The 13063-nt window shown below is 37.6% G+C and overlaps 1 protein-coding gene across 1 annotated transcript in view; it reads right to left on the minus strand.

Annotated features, from left to right (window-relative positions):
• Window positions 1-13063, minus strand: part of GLIS3 (GLIS family zinc finger 3) — a 191571-nt gene that overhangs the window by 74717 nt on the left and 103791 nt on the right. Inside the window, exons 3-4 of the mRNA XM_029911701.1 lie at window positions 4351-4512; window positions 1172-1282 (exon numbers count right to left, since the gene is read on the minus strand). Of these exons, the coding sequence (XP_029767561.1) occupies window positions 1172-1282; window positions 4351-4512 (273 nt within the window). The remainder of the gene's footprint in view (window positions 1-1171; window positions 1283-4350; window positions 4513-13063) is intronic.

The following is a 13063-nucleotide window of genomic DNA, read 5'->3' on the forward strand; positions in this document are numbered from 1 at the left end:
CAGCACAGATACATGCTCAGGGCAAAAACAGTTAAATCACAATCTAGCCCTACATTTTGCAGTTTGTAAGACTATGCTTTAGTGTTTCAGACACTGTCAAAACAAAAAATTTTACCATTCAAATCAAGGGCAATCCATGCTGTCACCCAAGTTAAATATAGCCCCTTCTGTAGGGGTTATGACTCTAGGGTTTTAACTCTCTCTATATTATTCTAAGGCTATGTCTACACTTACTGGGGATCGACGCTGCTGCAATTGATGCAGCGGGGGTAGATTTACAGGGTCTAGTAAAGACCCTCTAAATCGACCGCAGAGCACTCTCTGGTTGACTCCGGTATTCCACTGGAACAAGAGGAGTAAGGTAAGTCGACGGGAGAGAGTGTCCTGTCGACACAGTGCGGTGTAGACACTGCAGTAAATCAACCTAAGCTATGTTGACTCCAGCTATGTTATTCATGTAGCTGGAGTAGCGTAACTTACCCCCGTAGTGCAAACAAGACCATCTCCATCCTCATCAGTTTTTTAAATTAAAGCATTGCACTTATCCTCATTGGTCTAAAACAGTATAACATGGTTTATAGTAAAAATGGGCTTGAGATGTGGGGGAAAAATCAGATCATGTCCTCAGCTAACTTTTTTTCCCATGGGACTGAGAAACCTGGGACTCAGCATTGTGAAATAGCTTGAGGTTTGAAAATGGCTGAGATGTATGAAAATATACTAATGTTTCTATACAGGTCAGTTTGACCTACCATCCATCAATCCTCAATATACATCTATCGATCTCAGATTGGCAGCATAAACTGGATGTTGCATCACAATATACTTACGTGGTGAAAGAATTTTACAAATAAATCTCCCTTCTCAAAATTATTTTTCCATATACTGAGTTACATATATTCGTTATGATTAATCATTATATCAACAGATGATAATCTCTGCTGGACTTCTAGTAAAACAATCAGCCTTATTGAGTCAAAACTGAAAGTATCATCTATGCACACACTGGATTTACAACTTGTTCATGGATGGTTTCTTTAATCAAGCAGTCCCAGACCAAGGCTCTACAGTTTCACAAGTGCTGGTACTTAAGATGTCTCAATACTTCTAGTGTTACAACACTACCCTCAATATATAATTCCTATGCAGAACAATCCTCTGGGAAAGTTACCTTTTTCCTGGCCTGTTGGTCTTTGGAAGAATGTGCCTTTACATGCTTTCTCAGGGAGCTTGGGTCTGTGTATCGCTTAGTACATCCTGGAATCTGACATGCATAAGGTTTCTAAAACAAAAACAAACCAAAAAAGCACAGAGAAAAATCAGTTAAACCACAGATTATTTTAACTGGGGAAAATCCATTTGAAGTCTTGCTATTGATTGGCTACACTGAGCAGTACCACAGGTAGAATGCCCAGTAGTTTAATGGCATGGTAAAGAGGAAAGGAAGGTTTGCAAGCAAGAGAAAGTAAATTAATCTTTTCTGATGTTTAAATGCCTATTTTTAATTTTACCATGCCATATTTCCTTTTACCTCATCATTCTTTTTATCATTATGAATGAGTATCTCCAGTAGTACTTACAATTATGTCACCCTCACAGCAATCTTTGACTTAGTCAGAAATTACATTCTTTAGTAAGTCAGGTAAAGAAACTGCAGTAAAGTCCTGGACAGACTGCTTAAGAGTTATAGAGGAAACCTGCTTCAGAAAGACAGAGAATAAGAGAAAAGGTTAGTCTACTATATGACAAAGAGAGGAAACAACAACAAAGCAACCTTTAAACACTACAGTTCTAAAACACTGAAGGCAATAAAAAGGAATATGCAAAGAATATGTATTTTTATGTAAAGGACAGGACTATTTTTTCATCTCTTAATTGCCAATAACAAATATACAATATTGCCAACATATACAATCCTGAAACGTCCATGTATGTTGTTTTTAGATTCACTAAAAGTCACATCTACTTGCTCTAACTTGCCTGCTCTCTGACACCCCTTGAGGTATTTCCTGAATTGTAGTTGCGCTACAATATGGAATGTCTATAATATGTAAATATTAGAATTGGTGCAACTATTATTGCAAACAATTATTTTATAAATTTAACTCTTTACTTTGTTCAGAGAATATATGCAAACAGATCACATTTTTTACGAAATTGTGAACTGTTTATATTGAACATTCTGTTCACTATTCATTATTTGAAATTTGCTATTTAAGTTGTACGACTGGTCAGCTAAGTCATATGCTATTATTTCTGTTTCCCGATGGTATGCCCTTTATAAACTCCGTCTGCTTCTGCTTAAAACTACATTTTATTTTGTTGTCAAACAAATTTTGTTTATTAAATAAATCTTGGCTAAAACCCCATAATTCACAAACAATATTTTGGTTGCATAAAATTTAGTTTATTTTATTTTTGCTAATAGAGTTTTGCCCTTAACTTCTTGATATGTACTCTCAATCTTAACTTCGCCTTAGTAAAACTTTTATCTAGTGATAACTATATGTTATTATTGATGTTTCTGATTATTGGAGTCTTGAGGATTGTGGAAGAGGGGGGAAATTTACTCCCTCAACCACGGGCAGGTTGTGCGGCTACAGCTTAGCTCCTTCTAACTACTTATCTGGCTTATGTATGCATATTTATCACTTTAAGGTGACACATTTATTCTGTTTATTATCTTGAAGCACTATGTTTTAGATATTTTTTTTCTAAGCAGCATTTTAACTGGCTTTCAGAAATTACAGGCTCTTTGCAGTGAAAAAAAACCCATTTCTGCTGAGAAGAATGGTTCCCTCCCACAGAAAGCATTTCAGAGTGAAAAGCAACAGAGCTACTTTAAAACGGATCTCTTCAGCCATTCTCCCTCCTGCAACTATTGAACTGATGCAGGAAGGCCTAAAACTTAAATGAGAAACTTTTTTGTTTTGTGATTTGGAAAACTGAATCTAGCTGAATGTTCTGCTTTCTGGTAATGTTCTCAGCAGCCTCTCATTGCACATTCATTATATGTTGTGACATGGAATAACTTCTTATCTACAGAACCTGCAATACCACATAATGAATACCTATGTGTCTTAAAATAGAGCAGAACTTGATAATAACCATTAAGGGCCAGATTCAAAACCCAATGGAGCCAATGGAAAGATTCCTGTTGACTTTACTAGGCTTTGAATCAGGCCCTAAGTCAATTGTTTATATTACATACCATTTTTTAAAAAGTAGCATGCCACATTTGCACTGATCACTAATCTACCAGTAATAAGAGTTAAGAGCCCAAATAAGGCTCGCCTTGCCCAAGTGAATAGTCCTGCTGAAGTTAATGAAGTAGTGTGACTAAAACAGACAGATCTTTGCCCTTAATGTGTTCTGTATTTTGGGATATATTCTTGTAGAAGATACATTTTGATTTTCCAAAGTCTTGCTCCTATCTGAATGGGTTTTCTTATGCACTGTGGTATCTCTGTAGGCAAAGGCTAATACGTTCATCATCAGACCATTCTGTTATAGCCCAGGCATTTATGCCTTAATTCCAACTTCAAAGTGTACTGACTGGAGATAGCCCTGATCCAAAACTTCACACCTGGAAATCTCCAAACTTCAGACTCAAACCTGGATCCAGATTCCACAGTGGTCCATTATCCTGTTTCCAAAAACTCCAGAATTTTGTGGTATTCAAAATCTGGATCCAAATCTGAATTTTGTAACCTTGGCCCATCTCCACTACTTACCTTTATATACCTCAGTCAGTAACCAGAGCCTCCTCAGAACATACAGGCCAGCAGACTAACTGTTTCTGTCACAGTCAGTCCCAGTGTTATTACAAGCAAAGGAAATGGGGAAAACTGAACACAACTTGGTAACTCTCCTGACTGACACTATGTCAGGGGTGGCCAAATTTACTGACCATCCGAGCCACATACGACAATCTTCAGAAGTTTGAGACCCAGAGCACACCTGCCAGGGGCCAGGGCTTGGGACTTCAGCCCCACTCCTGCCAAGCACCGGCAGACGCGCCCCGCAGGGCTGAAGCCCCAAGACCCTCCTCCCTGCTGGGCAGAAGCTCCTACCTCCCTCCCCCCACCCAGTGTGGTAGGCGGAGAATGGAGAGGGGATGGAGGGGTTTGCAAGCTGCACTTTAATGGTAAAAGAGCTGCATGTTGCTAGCAAGCTACAGTTTGGCCACCCCTGGACTATGTCATCTCTGCCACAGCTCAAACTCTATTAACTGACATCTCTTCCTATTCTCCCATCTCCAATTATATACAGTATTTGATGCGATCAGCTAAGAGAAAAAGGATTTAACAGGTTAACAAGAAATCAAATTTGAGATCTTTTATTTCTTACAGTGTCCAAGTGTGTCCTCTGATGCTTGGCTCGATCACTGGAGTTACTGAATGCTTTCTGACAGCCTGGATGCTGACAAAGGTAGGGCTTTTCTCCTGTGTGGCTTCGTAAATGAATCTTGAGATTTTCTAGTCTGGAAAAGGCCTTCTTGCAGCCCTCAAACTGTATAAGAGACAAGATTTTTTTTTTTAAAAAAGGAAACCCACATTTGAATGCCTTCATCTTTTAAAATCCAAGTGTAATTTTTACTTTGTAATTTAAAAATATTCAGTCACTAAATTAAGCATTTGTCTCAAAATGTACTGAGAGGGATTTCTCAAAGCACTCAGCACTGACCTACCTTCCTCCACTGAAGTCAATGGAATTTTTTCCATAGACTTCAATGGGAACAGAGTAAGGCCAACACTAAACACTTCTGAAAATCCTGTCCCACTGTTTTGTTTTTTCTTGTAGAGATGGGTCTGAACCAAACTTCCGAGCTGAACACCCTCACATTTTGAGAGAGTTCATGTCTTTTCTTCATAGCTCTGGCCATTTCATTTCTGCTAACATTAGTGACTAAGATGAATCTTTATCTCTATTTAGACAATATAGCTCTGGGAAATGGAGCTGGAATTTCTCTCTTATAACTTGTCTACATGGCATGGCAGTGTGACTAAAGAGGTGTAATTTCTAATGCACACCAGCATGTTATGCACTAACTGGACCATGTAGACCCTGCTGATGTGAACTAAAAATTTCCTAGTGCTCATTAACATAGTACTGTTTGTTAGTAGGCCAGTTAGTGCACAACATATTGATGTGCTTTAGAAATCACACCCTTCTAGCACCCATTGCTATGCCGACAAGCCCTTAGGTACTTATATTACCCCTATGACTACTGTATCTGAGCAACTCACAATCTTTTAATGTATCTATTTTCATATCACACTGTGAGGTCAGAAACCACAATTATTCCCATTTTGCAGCTAGGGAACTGAGGCACAGACAGTGTAAGTGATTAACATAAGAATGCCCGTACTGGGTCAGACCAAAGATTTGCTCAGGGTCACAAAGAAAGCACAGCAGGGAGTGAACCCCAGTTGCCCTAGTTCTAGGTTAGCACCCTGACCACTGGACCATCTTTCCTCACGGTTTTGTTCCAGCTTGCATATCATCAACAGAATTGAATAACCAAAAAAACCTCTCCAAAACAAAAAACCCCATACAACCCACACCCTGTGAAACCCTAACCTTCACTGCCTTGTTAGTGTTTTTGTAATAAAAAAACAAAAACTAAGCTATAATCACCATGCAAATATTATTTTATCTTTCTATTACAGGTTTTTGTATAAGCTACTAAAAATAAAGAGTTCATCATTAGACTCCATCAAAACAGGATTTAATCTATATGGGTAACAAATAATGGAATACTGTTCCTTTCCCTAATGAGCTACTTAATCTACTCAAAACAGAAGTGCATCTCCCAAGTGCTAACACCAGTTCTTTCCTGATCAGGCTTCCACAGCATCTCTAATGTTAGGGAAACTAAAAACAAGGATTTCTGTGACATCAGGCATTTTTATATATGTATTTGATTTCAATTAGACTCCATCAGTCAAGAGCAATTAATGCAATTAATCATAGCTGCTGTGTGTTTCATTGCACAGTATTAGAAGCTGTCTCCCAAATTACATGCTAGTTTGCTGTTCTTGTACATTTGCAAAGATAAAAATGCACTAGCATAAATGTCAAGCATGTATAATACTGCAGATATAATGAGCGATTTCCAGAGTTCCTCTTACTAATTCATTTCACCTAGTCTACGAGCAATAACTAGAATAGGGGCAACTTTTAACTTACTCTGGAGTTACATAAATAACATTTGTTATATTTTATTTACTGTATGAATGCTTGCAAAAGTAGAGATAGATGAACCATCAAAATGACTGACCATAATTTGCATTGGTTTGTAATTAATTAGAACTAAAGTGAGAAAAATAGGGATCTCAACTTTTAATTCTTGGAATAATGAGTAAAGGATCAGATAAAATTCCACAGAATGAAGAAGCATAAGGAAAGGATGGAGAAGGGAAACAAAAAACTAGAATGAGGTGAATCTCTGGGCCTTGCTTCACAATTTTTTTTTAAACCATAGAAAAGAAAAAAACTGACGACACATTGCCCAGGCAAATTTAGGAGATGGGACAAGGTATATAACTCTGATTTAAATGCTACAGTATAAGAAGAGGCATACTCATTAGGGATGAGTGAGCCAACCCAAACCTTCACCTTAAACTCAAACACAATGCATTTTTTTTTCAGATTCAGAGAAATTCAGAAATCTTTCCAAACCATGCAGTTTTCATTTTCACCCATGCCTTTGCTTCCTTGATTTACAGAACCAGAGATGCTAGTGATGAAATACTGAATGGGAGGCTTTATTCAATGGTATTTGTGGCCAAGTTCAAACACAAAGTGGGAAGTATTTGAAGTCTCAGAAAAACAAGTTTTTGCAACACTTCTAACCCAACTCTGACAACCCAATGGTTCTGAACATTTTTGTGGGGGGGGGGGGGGAGCAGCAGGTTATCTAGATCTTGGGGTTCTTATCCAAACTGAACCTCCAAAGCTTTTGAGGCTCTCCAGTCACAAACCATCATCCAGAAATCCAACTGTGCTTGTAGAGGCAGGGGAAGGAAGCAAAAATATTGATTGTTCTATGTCATTGAAATCTTGAGGGCAAGAGTCAAAACAGAAGTCACAAATGTAAAACATAGTGTTCCTCTATAGTACTTCCTTACTCTGAAATATTTTAAGATTGCCTGATTTCTCATGAGTCTATCATGAACCATGGAATTTCCCTTATATTTATTCCAACCACTGTAACAAAATTTTGTGAGAAAAACAGATGAAAAAGGAAAACATAAGGATGACAGGATTGGTATGAAAGAATAGCCAGTATTTTGAAAAAAAAATCACTCAAGAACAGGTAGGTGGTAGCATTAGCGAAAATCACGGATAGTAGAAATTATATTATTTTGGCAAGTCACTAATGGTTCCAAGAGGAAAGTTTAGAACAGAACAAATTTCCATTCAAATGACATGGATTAAATTGTATATAGCTGTAGTATAAACTCCATTTTCTCAAGTATCTTTCAATCTTATAGGGTGAAATTCACCCCACTACAGAGATTCCAAAGAAGACCCTCTGTACTGCATCAGCCCTATGTTAATTACTTACGCCTCGATCCTGCAGGTAATTAAGTAAAATTAAGCATGTGCGCATGTGTCTATAGGATTGGGGAATTAACACAGAGTTTATATCAGATTATGTGGTTAATTGAGAAATGAGGTGAATTTCACCCTAAAAGATATAGACATTAACATTTTTAAGAACTCTGCATTGTTGAGTAGAACTTGAAAATAATGAAAATATATTGAAGCTTTTTCCCCTCATAGTACCTTAATTCATGCATATGACATTCACAACTCTAGATATTGTGACTTCTTCTTTATCTTTTACTAGGTAATTGAGCCTGAAATGTTGGAAAGTCCTTTTTCAGACAATACAGTATAAATGTTAATGCTGAAAAAAAATTCTAAAATTTAGGGAATCTCTCATGCTTTAAAAGACAAAAAGCTTTGAGAAGGATATTCTTTTGAACTATATATAATATGGACTATTCCTTGCTAATAGGATTTCTGTTAAATTATTCCACAGAAGCCATGATTTGCTGAAGGAACAAAAAGTCAAGTAGACTGTAGTTGTATTTTCAAATGGAAATCTTCATAGTTTCCAAGTTATTAAGTGTGGTTGTGGAAGAGGATGTAACACCTTTACCGCAATTAGTCAGTTTAGTAGGTGCCATGCATTTGACATTCTAAAACTGAATAACACTCCTAAACATAATCCTGATTCAGCCAGATTTTCTGGAAGTATTAAAGTTTTGTGGAATTAATAAAAAAGCCCTTTGTAATGTTTTCCTAATCTGCAATAAAAGAATCATAGTTACTGTATTTTTCTTTTTACTGTTCCATGCAAATTGAAACCATTAACCAGCTCATAAAGACAATTTCCTGGCTCAGCGTGCTGCTTAATGTTGACCTAGAGTTTTCTTTAAAACAAATTCATTGGACTGTCCATTTATTTATATTTGCAATTGTTTTGTTTCTCTTTACACAGACATTGTATATTAGTTATCAAAATTAGAAGTTTATAAACACGGGTAGAGCATATTAGTAAAACATTGAGTGGATTGTGGCTTCTTTATGACATCTACACTGATTTCATAAGAAATTTACATACCCACATACAGAGGCTCCATCCCCTCTATTTTACCGTATGTGTGAATGCATACAGAAAAACAAAATTTAAAAGAACATTAAATTTACAAAGGGAAGCACTCAGAAATCAGGTCCCTATGTAACCTTAACTCTTCTCCCTGTGCATATGCATTATAACGTTGGGCTTGATTCTCAGTTACACTCAGACCCTTTTACACTAATCCAACAGTGTAAAGGGGTCTTAAAGTGAGTGTAAGTGTAATTTATGCCCTCTTTGGTACCCCTTTACCCTGCCACAAAAGTGCATAAAGTCTTCTGTGTAATTAGGAATCGGATCAATGGTCGTTAACTTATATGATCAAATACTATTTTCCATAGGCTCCAACTCCTTCTTTTAAGATTCGTGTGTGCAAGTTATCCAGTCCTGCTGATTTAAAAACGTTTTACATCCTGCCTAAGAAACGTAAATAGAAATAGAAAACATCAGTGAAAATAACAGCTTTTCTCTTTTTCCCATTCCAGACTATAGGAAAAATAGCTTGGTTAGTTTGGCTTCATATAGAAGTTGAATGATATGAGGGAGAGGAGTGAGTCTTGTGGGACTCTGAAAATGAAGGCTTTGGACATGGAAGAACAGAGGCTCATGGAATGTGTTTGGTCTGAGAGGAAGAACCTGACACACTTTCCTTCCATCTCATCAGCCTCTTGGAGGCAGGGCAAGATTATCTGGTGATGACATGCACCAAAGGCTGCAGCAGTGAGGTCCAGCAGGATAGGTGTGGAAGTACTTTGCTGCCAGTGGACAAGAAGAGATCATCCACCAAAGGAACATGTACTGTCTTTATATCTTCTGCTGGCTTGAAGTTGACCTAAGGATACAGGCAAAAGCAAGATGTCCCTGGAGTCTGTTTTTGCTTGGTTCTTGTTTAGCTTGCTTTGAAAAGGGAAGGGGACTTCCATACTAGGCAATAATTTGTTCTTAGGCTCACCACAGACATGGAAATCTTTTGTAGATGTTTCCAGTGTAGATTTTTGCTAAGTTATAAGCATCTGAGAAAGGCTTAAGATTGCAAATACAGACGCTCCCCAGGTTACACAAGACCTGACTTACGCAAATTCACACTTACGGAAAAGTTCCATAAGCCAGAAATAGGATTTTCGAGTTAGGAAAATTTTTGCTTAACGTACGGGTATACATTTCCGACTTATGCAAAATTTGAATTACACAAGGCTTTCCAGAATGGAACGACTGCGTAAGTTGGGGGGTGTCTGTATAGGCACTGCTATAATACACACACACAGAGGAAGATATGGGTACATATAATATAGAGGCATATAAAAAGGTGATATACATATATGTATTTATAAACACATAGTACCATACACATTAGGCTCTGAGATTGTCTTGGAATTGTCCCATGGTCACATTTTTTTTAAAAGCTTCCTTTGCAGCAGATAAAGGAGTAATTAATGAGTCCAACAGCCTTTTATATCAATCTGCCATTAGTATTTTAGGTAATGTGATACACTGCCCAATTATGCTCTTCTGTGTAACTACTGAAGTGAGTGGCACGAAAGGAATGAAAGATTTCCCCTCCTCCCCCCTTTTTTAGAGTATGGAGGGAACAGATGTAGAAACTGCTCCTTAAATTGCTTTCAAACAATGGTGATGCATTTTAAACATTAATTAAAAGCCTTTTTAAAAGCATTTCCCTTCCCCCATAGCATTAGCAGAGTACTGCTCTATAAAAGGCATGAGGGCTTTTAAAAAATTGAGAGTAAGACCTCATATCAAAACCTTTTAAATAGCTTTTTATTCCCCCTGACTCTCTTGTCTGGCAATCCTGTGAGTGACACATAATTAGTGTCAGACATCACTCAAAACGCTGACATCAGGTGCTCACCAACAAGGACGCTGCATGCCACAGCTGAGGTTTGAAAGGCTGAGTTCATTAAATGTGTGGTATGATTTTAACCTTTAGAGCACATAAATGGGGAAAATATAACATCCAAAGCTACACTTCATTGTAGAGGAAATATTTCTATCAGAGTGCAAGCACATTTTATGACATGGTACTTGTTTGGTTTTTTGTATGCACAGTGCTTGTATAGGACTATATTTTCAAACAGTGCATAGGCTGGGGGATTTCCTCCCTTCCAAGTTAGGCTCTCTGAAATCATAAAAAGCCATGGCTCCTGGAATTCATCAATTCCAGTAAACAACAGTGGGCTATGTGTACACTCACTGTAGATGACTACAGTTGGTGTTTGCCAGACAATTCACTAAGTTCCTGATCCAAAGCTTATTGAAGTCAATGGGCATTTTGTGTTGACACCAAGGGGTTTTGGATCAGCCCTTGAAATGGCTGATAAATGCTGTTATCTCTGCTGCAAAAATAAGCTGCAAATTCCAGCAGAATTTGGAGACCCTGAATATGTGAGCATATATACAAAGAGAAAAAAGTTACAGACCACAGGAAAGCTTGGAGTAAATCATAGTTGGTATATTTCTATCTTTCATGAACTCATACACTGTAATAATAGATATATTTAACACAGATTTACATAGAAAACAATGCTTTCTCTGAGTCAGAGAGAATAAATGATGTAACACTATCAATGGAATAGGTCATATTTTAAGGGATTTTGTTGTACCCAAGTTGTCACTGCTGCAAACCATCTAGGGAGCTTTGCACCTGAGAAGTAAAAGATTTTGTCTGTGAATAGACACAGGGTTAATAAATTATATCCTAATGTGATTTTAATTTTCAAATCTAAAATTCTTATGGCTAGACCGTGGACAGAAAGTTATATTCTGCTGTTACACCTGCACATCTGCAATGAAATCACAGCGAAGAACATGGCACATTGTTTAGAATGTTTGAAATGTGCTACTTTTGCTGGCAGTTACAGCTGAGTGCTTCCTCCCATGTTTCTCTTTGACAAACGCTCACTTTCTCCTGTGGATTGCCTCAGATGTTTCCAGCCATGGACTGATTGAATGTATCATTGAAATACACCTTTAATAGTTCCTTTAAGTTTCACTGTGGTGTTAGCAATTCTGGAAGGAAAAACAGAAAAAGGGGAGCAAGGATCCACATCAATGGAAGAGCAGTACCTGTAGAGGGCTGTTCCCACACCACAAATTTCTCTTTGCATGACAGCTCTCTCTACCGACAACCCTTTATACTTAGTATGTTTCCAATAAAAAAAAATATGAAACATGCATTGCAAATCTCTTCTTTCATATTTCATATATTCCAGAGTCTTCATATTTCTCTTAGTTATGGCACCCTCCTCCATATTCACACTTGAAACAAGCACTGCACTTCCGGGAGAACCCAAGGATATAAAATATGCTCAACTGAAGCAAAGTACTGTATATCGGATGTTATTTATCCCACAAAATGTAGGTGTCACAGACTCATCCACCATGGAAATGGCTGTTGTTTTCATTTGTTTTAATAAGCCTGGCCATTTCAGCCCTGGAAGACATTCCTGTTGTTGCAGAGCAAGTAAATATTATGACAAGTTTCTTGGAAAGAATCTACTACTGAACACATCATCTGGTAATAATTCAAAAGACACACAATTGGAAGCCAATAGAGGAAGAATGAACAACTGGGGAATTGGTTTATTGCTTCCCTGTGTTTAGAGGGTGTCTCTAGTCTTTTTTGTTTGACACTCTTCTCTCACTCCCTCTTCCAGTAGTTTCCAACATGCTGTCCTTGGTATTGCTCACGTGTAATCTTTGTCTCTAAAACCCTTTTATAACAGAGGTTGTCCTGTGTATTCATATAGCTTCCCCTATTAAAAACCTTCTCCATTTGTTTAAATCTGTTCACTATTGTAGCTAATATTGCTGTCACTAAGCTCTGGAGATGTCAGACAGAATTGGGAGCACTTCTTCCTGACAATAGATGGGATAAGAGAAGGGAAGAGTAAGATTCAAAGGAAAAGGAAAAGACATGATATAGGAAAGGAAAGGAGAAGTGAACATAACATTCACCTCGCTAACATCTAAAATGATTTACAAACCACATGCAGCCTGAATGCTTTCTAGCTTCCCAATAAAGAGTCATACATATTAGAGATATAACTAGGCAGTGTAGTTCAGAGCTGAATGTGGATCCAAAGTTAAGTTTTGGTTTGGCCCAATAGAGTGCATCCAAGAGAGAGGTGGGTTCAAGACTTCAAATCCAGATGGATTTTCACAGAAGTTCAGGTGGCAATGGGGCTTGGACATGGTGTTCATGTTGGGGAACTTCTCTGTATTACAGTATTTTGACAAAGTGAGCCTCATGAAGGGCTAGGTTCCGATCTCCATTACCCTGGTGTAAAACTAAAGTAACTCCACTGAAGTCAATGAAGTTCTCCAGATTTACACTAGATTCACTATATTCTGTATTACACACACACACAAAACAACCTGAATTGAAAATACAAA

Source organism: Terrapene carolina, unplaced genomic scaffold (genome assembly GCF_002925995.2).
Source record: "Terrapene carolina triunguis isolate 2854851 unplaced genomic scaffold, T_m_triunguis-2.0 Scaffold113, whole genome shotgun sequence".
Taxonomy (NCBI): Eukaryota; Metazoa; Chordata; order Testudines; family Emydidae; genus Terrapene; species Terrapene triunguis.